General features: G+C 38.3%; 2 protein-coding genes across 3 annotated transcripts in view; one reads left to right on the forward strand and one right to left on the reverse strand.

Annotated features, from left to right (window-relative positions):
- Positions 1-1,570: 1,570 nt before the first annotated feature.
- Positions 1,571-9,753, reverse strand: SPCS3 (signal peptidase complex subunit 3). Its single transcript, XM_085311397.1, has 5 exons — positions 9,433-9,753; positions 6,726-6,801; positions 4,073-4,147; positions 2,544-2,659; positions 1,571-2,011 (listed from the first exon to the last, which is right to left on the reverse strand). The coding sequence occupies exons 1-5, from the start codon at positions 9,573-9,575 to the stop codon at positions 1,879-1,881; spliced, it is 543 nt and encodes a 180-aa protein (XP_085167523.1). The 5' UTR covers positions 9,576-9,753; the 3' UTR covers positions 1,571-1,878.
- ASB5 (ankyrin repeat and SOCS box containing 5) overlaps positions 9,425-17,691 on the forward strand; it is a 42,091-nt gene continuing 33,824 nt past the window's right edge. For both annotated transcript variants that reach the window (XM_085311395.1, XM_085311396.1), the window contains exon 1: positions 9,425-9,507. The gene's annotated coding sequence lies outside the window, so the exon portion shown is untranslated. The remainder of the gene's footprint in view (positions 9,508-17,691) is intronic.

Below are 17,691 nucleotides of genomic sequence, written 5' to 3' on the forward strand. Positions count from 1 at the left end.
GAATAGTCTCCCTAAGGGAAGTTTCTCATTAGGTGCAGCTGTCCCATTGCAGACCACAGTTTATCAGTGAGAAAAAAAGAGAACAGTTACATGCACTGTTTTTAGTTCTACACAGCTGGTCTAAATATGGTACAGAAAACTAAATTTCTGTCTTGAACTGAAACTTCCAATTTCAGTAATCRTATTCTTGTCTAAAATGCAGGACAAATTAAAATCAATGACAAGCTTTCTATCCAGACATAATTTAGTATTCTGTCTTCATCTTTTTCATTTGTGTTCCAATCTTTACCTTTCAATGTTCTGTATCTCTTCTTCTGAAGGTTTGTCACATTGCAATTATCTTCTGTTTCTGTATTATTGTTCATGATTTGTAATATTAAAAAGCTCCTTTTTAGCTTTAATTTCAGATATTTGCTCTTTCTGAAAATCTTCATCTCAGTCAGAACATTCCATGTGTTTGGCAATAAATCAACTTCTAAAAAAGTTTTTATTAGAAGTGGATCTCGGGTCTACCAAAGTTTGCTCAAATTCTATGTCAGAAGATTAATACTGGCAACATGCCTCTCCACTACCCTTTCCCAGTTTGAAACACTAGTTGATAAGTACAAACCACCATTATTACCAAGACTCAATCCTTGCACACTGCATTTTTTCCTCTCCATTCTACTATGACAAGTATTTGTGCCTGTAGCTGAAGGAGGAAGAACACAGTAGGATGTGCGGCCAGAGATAGGCAACATCTTTTTCAGTAGAGGCAGTGACTGAAATTCCTTATGGAACTGCTACACTCCAATCTTTYGTGGTTGGTGCAAATCAAGGACTTGTGGGTAAACCTATGTCCAAATCCMAAGCAGTAAATCAGTCCGGGCTCCTCTTACACTGCTGTCAGAAATCCTGTATTTCTTAAATGTTTTCCTGGATTCTTTCGGAGAACATTTGTCCCATTCCTAGCTATGAAGGGCTATTTCAACACCTAGTTATCCCAGCAAACCCTGGAACAGGTGTGTTCTTTTTTCTTGCCAAGTAGATCCCATTCAAATAAACGAAAAAACGAAAAAACGAAAAAACGAAAAAACNGAAAAAACGAAAAAACGAAAAAACGAAAAAACGAAAAAACGAAAAAACGAAAAAACGAAAAAACGAAAAAACGAAAAAACGAAAAAACGAAAAAAGGTTGCTGTGTAGTCAGTCTGTTAAAAAGCATTTTTAAAGCTGATTTATGTTTAATACACTGAAAAAAAATTATTTTTCTTCTAGCTGTCACATGCATTATCTATGTTATATGCAGCTACTAAAGTGCTTTATAACACAGAACTGCAGACTTGTTACATTAATGCACTCAGATGAGATCTCCAAGCTGACAGACTGATAACAAACCATCAGTTTCCAAAGCAGCTGTTGGCAGTTCTAAAAGGAGCAAGTCTACCCTACTGTAACATGCTACGCATGCATTTAGCAAAAGCATTAATACAGAATAGCTAGTTCCTTCAGGTACATGACTCTGGAGAGGTATTTAATTGAATAGTTATTTGAGTTTTACACACAGTACCTTAAAAAACAACCAGGCTAGTTTCTGGTTTTAAGATGTTTATTTAAAAGGCAGACCTACACCGAAGTGGTCAGCAAAGAGAGTCCTCAGTTTTCCAAAACAAAAGAAAAACCCCAAATTGTAACTCAGCAATTAAACATTGAAGCTGAAACTTAAAGGAAGTTTATTTAAAAAAGTGAACTTTCATTTCCCTTTCCTATGTTGTTAGACCTGAGGAAATTAAGTACCTTATATTGAAGGGTTGCATGGGATGGGAGAAGAAATCGCAATAAAATTTATTCACAATATACAAGTATAAAAATATGTTGCTTAGGATTCAATATTATAATTTAATAACTTTTTGTTGTTTCATAGGTATCTGGGAAAGGAACAGACACATGTCCTGAACCTGTCACAAGAGGTAGAATGCCAGCGTTTGGTACAACGTTCCAGGAGAGAGTCAAAGTGACGTTCCTGTTTCCCCTGCAAAAATCAACAAAGAATTATCAGCACAAATACTCAAAGTAACTAATTTAATTAACAAATACTCAGATTAACTAATTTAGGATACAAATAGTTTTCCTGATCCAGAGAAAAGGGGCTTTTGAATTTCACATAAGGATACAGTAACTTTCTATCTTCAGTTACTTTACAAAATATTGCCCATTCTCAAGGTAAGAATTTTTCTATTATTACCCAACTCTGAAGGGGTTAAGTGTATGCCATGGCTGCCAGCACAGAACCAACTCTGCCAGCACAGAACCAACTCTGCAGATAGACAATGTGTCAGAAGTAGAAGCCCTGCAGCCTACTGCTGTTATTAGCTGTTTTCTAGTCTACAGAAACAGAATGTGACCTTTGGATAAAAGACATCCCATCAGTCAAACTACAAACAGGCAACAGACTGAAACAATGTATCAAAAGAATACAGTTTTCCTACCACAGCAACACCAAGAGGCATGTAAAATGCAAAGTAAGTAAGTCAAGTTACTATGAAGAAAAATGATTTACTTACTTGAGACCATTTCCATCATCAAAGAAAAAGTATTTTGACTTCATATCTTTTAAGAACAGCCTTGGATTATCTCCTCTCAAGATGATCTTGTCCCAAAGGACCACTTGGTTCAGAGCCTAAGAATACAATTATAATTAAATCAGCAAGCTAACTTAAGAGCACATCCAATAACTGAACTTTCAAAGCATTATCCATCTAGGAAACCTGAATCTGAAGTACACACTTGAAATCCATAAAAATAATTTAACAAATAATGCATAGGGGAGTGGAAGTACTGCTGAACTATGAAGTGTGACATAGAATGAACAGAAACAACAAGAAAACAGTTTAATAAAACATGATGAAACTATTTTAAGGATCAGAAGATTTCAAAGACTACAGAGTAAGATGAATGTTCCTTCTGAATTCTAAAGATAAGCTTTTTTCCTAAAAACAGTATTTAGACTTAATTTCAAATGAAAGATTTGAATCGTATCATCATTACACTGCCAAAGTATAATATTTTTGCTTTAATGGAAAAAAAATGTTTGAAATGCAAGCATGGGTACAGTTGTATGAATACGTCAAAAATACATATCCTAAGTTCTTAAATACAGTAATACTATTCTTTTGAGTTAATTACCCAGTCAGGATGACATATTGTTTATACTCCTATTTAGTAACTTATGGTACCATTTATATAAAGTATTTCTCAATGTGCTTATTTATGAGAACTAGCATAAAAATAAATTAAATAGGAAACAAGATAATGAAGTCCCAGTCGCCAATAAGAATCCTACACAAACGGAAATATCCACTGGAATTTATAATATATATATTTTTAAAAAAGGAAGAAGTAAGGAGATAGTTTCTGTGAGTAAAAAGAATCCAACCCTTCACTCCATCCTTGCAACACGACCACACTAGCTTAAACTGGAATTCAAAATACCATATTGCCATGGCAACATTATTAAAATAATTTCAATAAACTGCTCAACACAGCTCCTGTCAGGTAAATGAAAAAAAGCTAGCAGATATCCAAAGTGAAAATGTGTAACAATTGAAGCAACGAAGGTCACAATTTTGAGAAATCGGTGAAGATAACACAGAAGTGTCATAGACTAACATGATTTCTGTGATTGTGTTCTGTGATCTAAGAACAAAAGATCCACTACACCTGACAGGACCAAAGGCCACTACATCCTGTCTCTTAACAGCAGCAAATTACAGAAAGTTAGTGAAAAGTACAACAAAAAAGATAAATAAGTGAGAATAAGTAATTTCCAGCCCACTATTATAAGTGAATGACAAGGCTTGCATTACTCTTTTTCCCCTCTGCTGGGCACACACTAAGTCAAGTTTCATCAGTTTTTGAACCTCTCTACCCCTCCGGTAAAACTGGTTGATGAAATAAATTGTGAAGTCCAGTGAAACCAGTCCAAGCTGGTAGGAAATACTGGTGCCTTAGTTCTTCCCAACAGCACTACAGGATGTTAAAAATAGCTGCAATACAAAATGGGTAATGGCTTTGACTTTTTTTTGATACTTACATTGTTTTTTGTTGAATATTCTGCAGACAAATATAGAAACAATTGTTTAACATTCCAGTCAAATATACTCTGCAGATGTATGCAAGTTAAGAAAAATAACACATTGTACTTACATAATCCGGTTTTTTTTACTAGATAACTAGACTATGATAAATTGCAGTGAGATTACATTTCAGCAATTCTCATCTTACTTATAAATCAGTGCCTTTCGAAGAGTCTTAACAGATACTTTCATCACCTAAATTAACCAAAAAACCCACAACCACAAAATTAGATTTCATTACAGAGAGATGATTTCCTCAAATGTTTTAAGAGATCTGTACTTGGCATTATAAGCTAGTAACCAGAATCTACTGCTAGTCAGTCTTCTATAAAACATTAAAGACAAAATTTACTGAATGTCTTCAGGCTATTTACACTGAAAGAACACTGATGTCTAACTATGGACCCAGATCCAATAGCATTAAACAATACATAAACACGTATGAAATGGGTAGAGTGCAGCATTACAGTCTCAAAGAGCCTGTAATACCCACATTAAAAAAAAGAAATACCATATTGAAAGCATCATTATGAATTATCAAATTCATTTACCTACATGCTACAAGAAAAATCAGCCAAACTATAAGAAAACTCTGCTCAAATTTTTGATCAACAGTAAAGAACTGACAGCTATTTGAGATTGTTAGTGTAATAAAGCTATCTGATACTTTAAATACTTTTCTGCTGTTCATCTAACAATAAAATTCATCCTGTGCAACTGATGAGGAAAACRCCATTTAACTGACAATGAAGATTAGCTGTTAAACTCTTTCATTCCTAACACAAAAAGATAGGCTTTTTTTTTTTATTCCATTCTCCATTACCTYGACAAATAAATGAAACTGATTCCCTGGGCCAGTCTCAAAAATCTCTCCACCTTGTTCTGTTTATCCCAACTCAGAATCACGTTTTTAGCCTTAATTCAAAAAGTAAGTAAAGAGTAAACTAGTTGACTGCTGTTTCCACAAGAACAGCTGGAACTATTTTACTTGAATATTTTTAGTCACCTGACTGGAAAAAAAAAATGACAAACGAAGTAATTCCTCAAGTTCACCATGTTAACAAACATGGTGAATATTATGAATTATCATGTTAGATATGTTAACAACAGTTTGTGAGAACTGTCTCTTCTCCTTCCCTAGTTGCTTTCTGTAACAGTGATTTTATTTAATTCCCACTGGGACTAACCATGTGTCTCCTTTGTAACTAGGAGAACAAATATACCAATAAACTTTTAGGACTTTTATCAAAAAAAGTTGTATTTGTAACTCCAAACACTGTGGAGCAGCAAGATTTATTTACGTTGGGCACACAGATTACATAAAGGTTTTATAAGCAAATTTAATACTACTGCTACTATAAAAAACCCCTCACCTAAATCATGGAATCTTTTAGGTCCACACATTGCAGGCTAATTGTTTTTAAAGAATGTTTTTTCCAGAGGTCCCCTTTCTCCCTCTCACTCCTCCTCCAATAGAATATGATTCAATTTGTCTCGTTTTGATACATATAAGCATTTCAGAGGTAAAACTCAGACTTAGGAGTTTACCTGCTCCATGCTTCCAGATGATAAAGCCTCCGATTACTGTGCATCAAAAACCTGCAAAATCCAATTAACCTATTTATCTAGCTTTCATATCCATTCAAGATTTATGTTTTCTTTCTTTTGCTTTGCACAATGTATTATTCTCCACAACAGAAAAAGTGAAGCACAGAGGAGATCAATGTCGTGCCTAAGACAGTGGCAAGAAATGGGGGATGGAGAAAAGCCCAGCAATCTCAAATCAGTTTCAAAACAAAGCTAAGTGTAGTTACCTAACTGACATAAGACATACTGCCTCATCTTTGATATTAGTTTCTGCAGAAAATACAGAATTTTTATTTCAAGACTCCAGATCTTAATAGTGATTCCCTTCTACTGTCAAATAATCCATCCCGGAACAAAAAACAAACAAATATCCCAACACCACCAAATAAAAAGTAGGCTATCAGGGAAGCCAAGAAGAAGAAAAGTTGTACAAAGATAGCAGCAATGAGAAAGAATGTGACGAATTTTGTAGAACTTCATATGCTTCTTGATGATTTTCACACTATTCTTTGATAATTCAGTATCTCAGCAAGTAAAGGACTATGACTACTTTTTATTTTGAAAGCGAGACAGGTACTTGTATATGACTATGAGGAAGACAGAATTTTGAAAAGCCATGCCCTCACAACAAAATGAGTTTGAAAGTTGCACTGGAGTTCTTTAGACTCAGTGTGACAGTCAAAATAGCATGTTACATAATCCTGTAATCCTTAGAACTAATTCACACCTCAAAACACCAATACAAACCTCACTTAACAGTAACACTGCATTTCACTAGAGCCCTATTTTAAAAGTAGGTACAATTAAAAAAAAAAATGACTTGCCCCATATCGTTCACCAGCCATAGAACCTAATTTATTGCCACAGTTATATAAAATACTACCTTTCACTGCTTCAAATTYAGACTTCAAGACAAATTGCTGTTTCTCCCTGAAGTCCTGAATATCTGAAGGTTATAAGGTAACAAAAATACATGTTAAGATGTTCTTATTTCAAACATTTGCAAACCATTTTTTTAAGGATATCTGCAGTAATGTCAAATGTGACGAATCCCAGATCACTTCTTTCTCTAGGTCCAGTGAAATCTTCTACATTTTTTCTAAGATAAAACAAAACACAAAATTATCTTTTCTCATTATTTCTCTTGTATATTTTACATAAATGACAAGTTCTTGCTACATAATCTTTTTATCCACTTCCTGTACCTTCTTCTAAAGGTGTTTGGCTACAGTGTAATCAGAGTAAAACAGTATCTGCCTCCTGTCAGGCTGCAAAGATGCAGTTTTGAATGAGATGCCTTGATACCACAGTAGTCTACAAAAGTTATGAAAATAGCAGGTGGACTTTTTCCTGATTACAAAAATCCATATCTAAATTGCACTACTTTTCATTACAGTAAAGTATGAGTTAGCCATCTCCAAATATACAAAGCTGACTGACACATCAGCAGCATCTGCTGACAACCATTTTCAAAGTTATTTCTACGCTTTCTATAAAAAAGGCCTCTAGTGCTCATTCTCATAAAGGATACTCCAACCATTCTGATAAACTGAGTTTTATGTTTTTAGTTCACACAACTTACAAAATTTCCCTCTGGTACATACAGTTATTAAGTAGTAGCATAAGGAAAATGCTTATTTTCCTCTCTATTTAAATAGTACAGTTTTGATACCCAGGATTTTATTACAAATTTGCATTTGGAGAAATAATTCGACATACTCAAACTAAACTGCACTGGAAAAAGAAACTGGAAACCAACACTGAAAGATAGCAAATCCTTTCAGATGTATTCACAAAGTTTAACAATTTACCAAACCTACTATCTGCAGTTATGAATACCATAAGCAGGGTTGGCTATGAACTCTGAACCCTAACTCCTAATTCAACAGAAAGATTTTAGGAATTATGAACTTGTCCATTACATTTATTCCAGTTTGAAAATACCATTCCATGAAAACTAAGTTYAGTGAGCTCAAAGAAAAAAAATATTAATCAACTATTAAAAAAACCCACTTTTAAATACAGTATTTAAGAWAACCAATACTAAAAACTCCCCATTTAAGATTAGTCATAAATTTCCTTCCCATTGCAAAAAGAACATCTTTCCAAGTAGTAATTCTTATCAGGAATGTGACTTCATTTCAGAATAAGAGGGCCTCAACCTGAGGTAGGCATATCACTTCTTAGGAGTTCAAGCAGCAGCTAAGGCATGCTACTTTCATTAATACCAGATCTGTGCACCACTAAAGCCCCTGGCAATACAAATTTCCCCAAGGTTGAGCATTAGTACGACATCTCTCATTTTTCAGTTCACCAGAACACCCAAAATGTGCTTTTAAGGCAGCTTTATGCTGTTTGAAGGCGTAGTCCTCAATTCATCCAAAAGACTGCAGTTCCCACTCTTCATTTGTATTCATCTCCCCTTTTCAACCCACCTCCCAGCCATCCACTCCTATCACTTACCTTGGGGTAGCTCCAAAGCTCATCAGATTGCTGCATGAGCTGCTTTAACTCACTAACCTGGCAGAAAACAAACCCAGCTAAAAAAAAAAAAAAGAAAAAAAAAAAAGAAAAAAAAAAAAAAAAAAAAAAAAAAAGAAAAAAAGGGGGAAAAAAAGCGGACACATTTGACACATTTTGATGGGTTAGTGAGTTAAAACAGCTCAAAAAAAGTACCCAGTGAGCCTCACTTCCATGTGCAGCTCTGGTAAAGGACTATACAGCTAGAAGTAGCAGCAAGACCTCCATTTTTTTTTTAAGTGGTGGGAGCAAGCTACTTTGCCTGCTCAGCTACTTGTGAAAATATAGCCCTTCATATCACACTTRCTTATCTAGCTGGACGTTTTCTGTGGCAGAGTTTCCTCTTGAAAAAATTGCAAAAAAAAGTTCTGCTGGCACAAGTCTGCATCAGCACTTTTTGTCATGTGGGTAAAATGCTTTCAATATGGTATTACATAGTCTACCTCTGGTGCAGTTCAGAGCAAGATACAAACATCCAAGTAACCGACTGTCACTGAATCCACAAACAAGCAAAATATTTACCATAAAAAATTCTAAGGGAACTACTAACTGAAAAAAAAAAAAGGAGCACTACAGAGATAAACTGTATGTTCATTTAGAAACTTGCTCCCCCCTCAAATAAAGTGTCAAAAAGGGAGATCCTTTGTTACATATTCTTGAATTTCCCCCCCCCCCATAAGTCACCACCCTGTTACAGAAAACCCAGATGGTATTTTCAAGCGAGCAACTGTGTGCCTTTACGCAAACAGCTCCCGCTAACATACTAAAGAAGTTAGTAGTTTAAGCCCAGCAGTTTATACCGGGAGAAGACGGCAGCCGGCGGGGCCCGCCCGGGGCCGGCGGAGCGCCGTCGTGGGGCTCCCTCATTGGCCGCGCGGCGGCAGCGGGGCAGGAAGCGGAGACCTCCGCGGCCCTCGCCGCAACGCCAGTGCAACTGGCGAGGAAGGGGAGGAGGAGAAGGAGACGAGCAGCAGCGACCGCCGACAGGAAGTGCCGCGCCGGGCTGCCTTGAGGCGGCGGGCCCCAACGGCCCCCCGCGGCCGTAACGGCCCTTCGCGCGCCGCCCCGTCCCCGGGGGGCGGCCACCCGTCCCAGCCGGCCCCCACGAGGGCGCGGAGCCCACAGCGCAGCGCCCCTCCGCCTCCCCCCTTCTCCCCCGCCCGCGGCGGGGGGAGCCGAGCAGCAGCCGCGCCGCCCGCCCCGCACTCACAGCACGACCCGGGAGACGGCGATGCTGACGGGCACGCTGCGCTCCTTGAAGGCGGTGGTGATGAAGCAGCCGAAGGTGAGCGCCGCCATCACGCTCAGCGAGAAGGCGAAGAGGGAGTTGGCCCGGGACAGCACCGTGTTCATCTCCCCGCTCGGCCCGGCCGCCGCGCCACGCAGGCTCCGAGGCTCCCGGCCCGACCCAGCCGCAGCTCCGAGGCGGGAGGTGGAGGGCGGCTCCGCGGGGCCCGGCGGCGCTGGGACGCGGCAGGAGGCGGGCGGCGGCGCCTTTCCTCAGGCCCGCAGAGGAAGAGGCGCGGCGGCGCGCGCGCGCGGCCGCCGGGGGGAGGCGCGAACGCGCCCATCCGTGGGGCGGGGCGGCCGCGGCCGTTGGGCGGGCGCCGGCGGCCCCTCGCCTTCTGCCGAGCCTGGTGGCCGGCGCCTTCCCGCTAGCCTTTAGCTTCGGAGGCCCGGTGCTGCTCTGAGCCCCGCAGCCGCCGCGGCACCTTCCCTCCTTCGGAGTGCGGGGGCAGCTTTGTGCCTCTGGCTTTCTTCTCTGGGGCATAGCAAAGCTGCTCTTCGTTCRCACTGTGCTCTTTCTGTTTCTTACCAGATTTTGTGTCAAGTTACCGATTTTTATAAAGGAGCTTGTACAGTAGTTTTGTGTGTTTATTTGTCCACTGATAGGTCTGGCTCAAAGCAGAAAAAAAGACTTGAAGATAAGTGCCTGCATCATTCAGTACTCTGTAGCTGAATTATTATTACTATTATTATTTGTTGTGGGTATCATAACAGTTTGCCTGTGTCATGTGTGGCTCTGGGAATTGCCTCTGTGCTCAGTTGTAGCTGAGTTGGTGCAGAGTACTGTGTGATGGAGGTGCAGCCATGTCCCCTCAGAGCAGGGCTTAGTGTACGAGCAACTTGTAGCTGCTCTTTGGCATCCTCGTTGCTACTGCTTATTGTATTTATTCCTGCACTATTTCATGAACAATTTTGGAAAAAAAGGAGTTATTAAAAAGTCAGGTGTGTGTTGTGAGTTAACTCTGTCACCTGTTGCATTTCTAATAGATTTATTGTTGGAGGGAAATTGGTATTTCTATCTCTAGTGGATTTTTGATCTGTGGTCATATAATAAAATGGAAATAACTTTGAGGGAAGGGTATTTTTTTCTTTGATGTCTATATTTTGCTTTAGTTGCTATTATACCTTGTCATTCTTTATATGATTTCCTGGTGTTTCAGTTATTCAGTATGTATGTAATAAAGTGGAAATGAATAGATATCTAAGTAAATCATCTAGCATTTTTGTTCATGTCTAGAGACCTCATTTAGTGGATAAGCTTCTCCTTAGAATTTTCTTCTTTACCAAATGGCTCAGTGATCCCACACGGTTTCCAGAACAGGGCAGTCCTTCACCCTGTTGGGTGAAGATTTGTGTGAAGTGAAGAGAGCTCCTAGCAAAACTGAACTTATCTAGCAAGGTTGTTTSCATCTCATCTTTCCAGGCCCCCGAATTGACTCCCATTCCTGCACCCTGAACTTCKGGGTTACAAGCCCAAGAACAGATGATATGATGAGTCTGAGGAAGGGGGAGAGGAAGAGCATGTGACATGATTTTTTCTCCCCTTCCTCTAGAAGTCTGTGCACTAAGTCTGGGTGAGAAACAGTCCCCTCCCTCCCCCGTGTTCCCCCAGTCTGCACAGTGATATTTTTTGTACATTTCACTGTATTCAGTAGATTACTAGGCCTGGTTAACAAGAAAAAATACTTAGGGCTGACAACAGGTGTCAGCAGTAGTTCAGTTATATTTAACTTTCTCTTTGCAATGCTTAGACGGCAATGCTGCAAAGTCAGGGAGTAGGAAAGGGAGCTGAGAAGACACTGGGGTCTGAAAAGGTGGAAGGCCTCAAGGAGATAGGGGGAGGAAGGTGCTAATTCTCAGGCTGTTCTGAAAAATATATGATATGTAATAATGGTCTTGTTTCTATATCCCCTGTAACTGAGATTTCAGCTCAGAGCCTGAGGGAAGAAATCAAACTTTTGTAGATAAGGGTAGGGGAACAGAAGTGGAGGAAAAAAAAGTATGAATGGTCAACATTTCTACACAGCCTGAGTATATGTATCTGTATTTGCTTTTCTCTTGTATCTGCAAACAAAAAAATTGATTGTCTTTGCTCTTGCTTTTAGTTCTTATAGTTGCTAATTAAGAGTTTTTGGTTAGATATTAAACAACTCTGCTGCTGGTGAAAACTTAGGGAGCTGAAGCAGAAATTGTACGAGTAAAGTAGTGAGATTTCCAAGGCAGCAGTTGAGTATCTGGACAAGGTTGAAGTGAAAAAGGTCAGCTCTTTAACCAAATTCAGGTTAGATCTGTATTCTTAAGACAGATGAATAAATGCAGCTGTTGGTTACGTTCTTTTGGATTTATTCCAAAAGTTCCTTTAGATATCCTTTAGGAATAGTAAGGTTGGAAGGGACCTCTGGAGATCATCTAGTCCAACCTCCCTGCAGGGTCACCTAGAGCATGTTGGACAGAGTTGCATCCAGGCAGGCTTTGAATATCTCCAGAGAAGGAGACTCCACAACCTCTCTGAGCAACCTGTTCCAGTGCTCTGTCACTCTCACAGTGAAGAAATTCCCCCTYGCGGTCAGGCGGAACTGCCTGTGCTTCAGTTTCTGCCCATTGCCTCTTGTCCTGTCACACRGGACAACTGAAAAGAGTTTGTCCCCATCCCCTTGACACCCTCCCTTCAGGTACTTGTAGACATTGATAAGATCCCACCCCTCAGTCTTCTCTTYCCCAGGCTAAGATGACACACAAAAGCACAGTATGCAGGGAAAGAGAAATGGTATTGGTTATTCAGGAACTGATTCATTACAATTTCAGAGCAAAGATGCCTTCTGCAGCCTTCACGTGACTGAAGTAAATCTTGCAAAATCGAAAAAGAGAAAAKTTTTGAAAGGAAGACAGTTTTGAAGAGAGAAAGGTAGAGAATTATTCACACTAGTTCTTAGCACGTAAGTTGCTAATTGTTCTGTGAAAATAAAAGATCTGTTCTTTTTGTAAAGAATAGTGGCAATATGTTAATGTTAGAAGCCATTGTCAGCTAAATAATCTGTTTGCTTGAGCAGATAAAATAACCTAATTACAAAACAAAATTTAAAGAATCTTGGGGAGCCAGAAATATTTGGGAGACCATTTCGAAGTTGCAGTGGTGCAAGGTGTTCAGTGTATCTGAGCATGGTACCCAAACCCTGAGCAGCAAAGCGGTGCTCAGACTGTCTCTTGTTTCAAGAAATTTCTCAAACTTTCTTTGCAAAATATTTGGGAAGAATACAGAGATGGTCTGAACCTTAGAGTTCTCCTTTCTGTTCTTGCCCAGGATTATCCCATTTTGGAGCTGTATTGTTATGTAATCCTCTGATCTGTGGATTTTTTTTTAATGGTGTCAGTGCTTCAACAGGATCAATCCCAATCTGCAGCCCATGATTCATCTTCTGAGAGAAAGGTTTTGAGCCTTGTTTAGTTGAGATCTTCTGCTCTGATGTTTCCAGTTTGTGAGTAATTCCTTTAATCATGCATAAATAAAATGGCAAGTGTTGACATTGACCATCAGCGAAGATTGCTATGAGTTCTTTGCTTTTCTGGTGAAGTCAGCATTGTTTCTGGTACAAATGTGTCTAGTGCTCTGGACACTCCTAAGAGGTGGCCATTGAGGTGGCTGATATTTTGGGATACATAGTTTGTGAATTCCAGGTGAGAAGGAGATACTCAGTTCAGKCCACGTGGTGTGGCACCTTTGGCGTCCTCAAGGCTTAAGCTTCTAATTTTACAGGTGAAAATTTAGGTGCCTGTGGCTTCTTTGGCACTTAGGTAGTTAGATGAAGACTTAATGAACAATTTATTTTGATCTGGGGACCCATATATGCTTCCTAAATTTTACCTTAAGTRTCTACATTCTTTATTGAATTTTCCTTTTATTATTTCTTGCAATGTTAACTCCTTAAGAGGCAATAGGAACCTGGAGCCTCTTTGGCAGCTCCGCCTATGTAGATRAGAATTTAAATAAATGTCATAAGGTATCAGAATAAATGTGGTTATGAACAGTTTAGGGAATATTTTCTCTGTTGCATCAGCCTTCATTTGCTTAGCACCTCTTCTGTGTGGGTTGATTTTACAACTGGTTCAGGAAGGCTGTGGGCCAAGAGAAGTAGTCTTTATGGACTGCACTGAAGRGATTTTGTTTCTCACTTCTTTCTTACCTTCATTTTTTTCATTGTAGATCTAAAATGTACAGAGAATAACAGGATAATCTAACAGCTGAAAGGGAATTTGCAGCAGTGGTCCTTTCCCCATCCTGATGAAAAGAGGATACCTATAAGATTGGGTGAAGGGCTATTGGTGTTAGAGTTTTACTAGATTTATGGTGTACAGGAATTTTCACTCAAAATTCTACAGCAAGGAAATGTCAGGGAAATTTAATTTCTGATTTCAGAATTAACTTGTTTTGTAACACTATCTCTTTCACTTGTATTAGAACGCTTGATTGGAGATGGGACTAAGTATTTTTCGCTCCAAAACCGACTCTAATTATGTTTTGGAGCCAAAAGCAGTTCATTTTTGGCTACAAGCAGATTTCATATRGCCTGTTACATGGCATAAAAAACCATGTAAGATAAAGTCCTCTCATACATTGCTGGTTTAGCTGAAGCTTTCACACTTCATTGTGCTTTACAATCTGTGGCAAAARGCTCACGTGCTGCTGAACCACCTCACACTAGTTTTACCTCATTTCCTAAGTCAGTTCTAAGTTCTTCATCACAAAATATTTTTATATCTCGTGTAAAAGCACCAAGTAGAGACTGTTAGGCCTCGGCTTGTGGAGAAGAATGCTTTGCTACCTCTGTCATGATGCTATCACTTAACTGATACCAATTTTAATGGATGGAAAAAATGTTTGGAATATTAACACTAGCCACAGGAGTCAGTGTCTAGTGACTCCTTTACATATGCTTGAAGTATAATCTTTTAACTGTTATCCCTATGAAATCATGTAATTGACTTAGTAATTYGCTTTTATTTGTACCATTCATAGGCACCAAAAATACATGTTTCACAAAAGAAAAGACAAATGAAGCCACTTATACTGTCTAAAAGAAAACATGGCAGAAAATTGAAAAGGTTGATATCAATGTTAAGGGAAAGAAGTGATTTGACTTTTATGGAAACAAATGATAATACAGAAAAATCAGTTGAAGACTATAACACAGAATAAAACCTAAAAGTTATGAAAGAAACTTCAAATTGGTGACAAAAACCATTTACAACTCAGCTGTTACTTCAAGCAAAGTTTTCACTTTAGAATAACTGACAATGAGCTTATCTCAACCATATATTTTAAAGGTCCTTCACATAAAGAAATAAAGGATTATTGTAGGTACAAAATAGTTTAATAAGACCAGGAAGTATTAATTCTAGCAGCTGAAGAAGTCAGGTTTCAAAGTGGCAAAGTGTCATTAGTTACAGGTGCAAATTTGGTCTTTTGGTAGTAACTGTCTCTTTAAACAGAAAATGTTGATCTATCCTGTATACATACGTATAGACATGTTTATAGTTCTATAGATGTATCATTGATGCTAAAAGTATTTGGACTCAAGAAAGGAATTATACAAAGGGAAAAGAGATGCAAAATGAGGAGACCCTTCATTCCATATAAATTATAACAAAGTATCTATTAATATGCAACTTGTATGTGTGTTTTGTGTCTCATGGTTTTCTCTTCTTAGCTGGAGGTTGTCTCTGCAGCAGAATAGGTGATAAGGTGAGAGTTTTTATCAGTTAAAGACCAGTAGCTTAGCTTAAACTTATCAGCAGTTTAAACTAAACTGCCAGATTTTGAAATAAAATATCTGGATACAGGCACACATTCTTTTGTGTTCATATCCAGGAGGGGAGAAAGAGGGGCAAGAGGAGAGGAGTGGAATGGGCAGCTGGAGGTGGTAACTTTTTCAACTCCTGCATGGCAAGATTTGCTAGAGTTTGTCTGTCAACAGGCTGTGAATGCCTGCTGTCTGACGTAGTTCTGGTTTTAGTAATGTCTCCAAGTACACACATGACTTCTGGGAATCTTCTGTTATGTTACTTTTGATATATGTGTTGTGATAACTTTCCAGACAGGACTGAAACAAATATCCTAGGACAATCTTGTAAAGTTTTCTAGCACGACTTAAAATGGATTTTTTTGTAAGCAAGTCAGTTCTAGTACTTTACTTCTCTAGTACAGATACAGGATTTTACTGTCAGTGATTAGATAGAGTTGTCAAGCAGATCAAACATGCTGATCTGATAACGATGCTGATAGCAGGGATTGTTTGATATTAGACTTGTTGAGATAGAATCTATCACCATTGTGAGAAGCAACTATACAGTGAGCATAGAGCAAAGTGACACAGCTTTAAAACTGCTGTGTATTCTTTTAAAGAACTGAGGAAGTTGTAAAACTGGAATTCTGTTATCACCTAAATAACTGAGTTAGGTTTTATAAGTTTAAGTGCATGTGGTATAGAGAACATGTGTAATGTCAGCAGATACTGATTGGTATTTAAATCTTTGAATAGTAATTCCATTCTCTGGGAAGCCAGATATGCAAAACTGTATGTCAGAACTATTTTCCAAAGATAGCAGTAGTATTTTCAAGAGACGGGGAATTACAGAAAGACAAGACAGCTGAATAAAAACAATTTAAATTAATTACAAGTTAGCAGTGGAAAAAAAAAGTAAGGTTTTTATTATGTTACAAATAAAAAGTTGTCATTCATGTGCTTCAATACCAGAAGAATGTGACTTACACAATACTTAATCTGTAACAGACCATTGATGTTAATACTACGGGGCGGAGGGGGGCATTCCCTATATGACTGTATCCACYCAAAGGAATGAAACTCAGACTTTCTATAACAGTTTGGAGATCTGGTGGAAATAACAATCTGCAGCAAAATCCAGAGAGAAACTATCTATGTAATAAAACTTATAGATGAGAATTTTTGTGTTGAAGCTTTTCAAATGACCTGGAGTGTTTCATAATCTTACGAGAGAAGAGAAATGGTGTTGGAATATATAGTCCTCCAACAGAATGTCAGAAGTCAGAGCACGAAGATGGTAACGTTTTATGATGTAAGTTGTATCCTGATCTTCCCCTGTTAYATGACACTTAAAGATATGTCATTGCCTTGTGTTTTGAAAGATTCCTTAATAAAGTCTTTAGTTGGGCAAGCAAGAGACTAGTATGAATTACGATAGCAGTGCAGAAATCTGAAAGAAACATGACTTTGGATATCAGTTGTGACTTCAGGCAGCATTGTTTGTATAGGCTCTGGATAGACTTGGCATTAAGGCACTTCCTTAAGAAAACAAGCTGTAAAAATGAGATTTAGGCATTCTATGTCTTTATTTTTTTAGAATGGTGTTCACTCCTGTGGGCAAACACAACAGTCAGGTTTTTGTGATGAGAATATAACTTGTTATAAGGTAGATTAGGCCTGTAGAATTTTTAAGGATAGCAACAGGATGCAGTGAAAAAGCAATTCAGATCTGAACAAAGTTACACAGTAAGAACAAAACAAAACTAAAACTCCAAAATAAACAAACAAACCCTTTGCGGCATGCAAAACAATAAAGGAAATGCTACATCTGACAATCTTTTGAAGCTAAATGCTTCTTTCCTCAGTAAGAGCCACTTACAGTTCTTAGATTATGATTATCTACTTACATTCTTRATATCTTGAGATACAATTTATTCTTTTGGGTATGAGACTGTAATATCTATGGTAATCCCTTCTATATAAGTTGTGTAGTACTAATAGCATATAATATGCTGCATACAACACAAAGCTAAAACCAGTGAGTGACTAAAGTGGACAAGAGGAAAAAATGCAGGACATTGTATTCATAAAAAGACACATATAAGTTTTTGCATATGAAAATATTAGATATTTTTAAATCTGTTTCTGTTCCATAATCCATCCCCATTTCCACTAAATGTCCAGTTTACGTCTTTGTACAAAACTCATGCATGTGTATACATGTTGTGAGCCAGCTACTTGCTTTTGCTGGTTTCTCTTTGTTCTTGTCAGAGACGTCCTTAAACTATTTTGCTCTTATTCTGGGAAAATGGCCGAGAAGCCTGGACTTCTCTTCACCAGAGTTTGTATTCTGTTTGTCCCCCTTTTCGTCTTTCTATTCCCCCAAATACTAATGCAAAATT

The sequence above is a fragment of the Rhea americana genome, unplaced genomic scaffold, assembly GCF_003343005.1.
Source record: "Rhea americana isolate MKP2758 unplaced genomic scaffold, rheAme1 scaffold_34, whole genome shotgun sequence".
Classification (NCBI taxonomy): Eukaryota; Metazoa; Chordata; class Aves; order Rheiformes; family Rheidae; genus Rhea; species Rhea americana.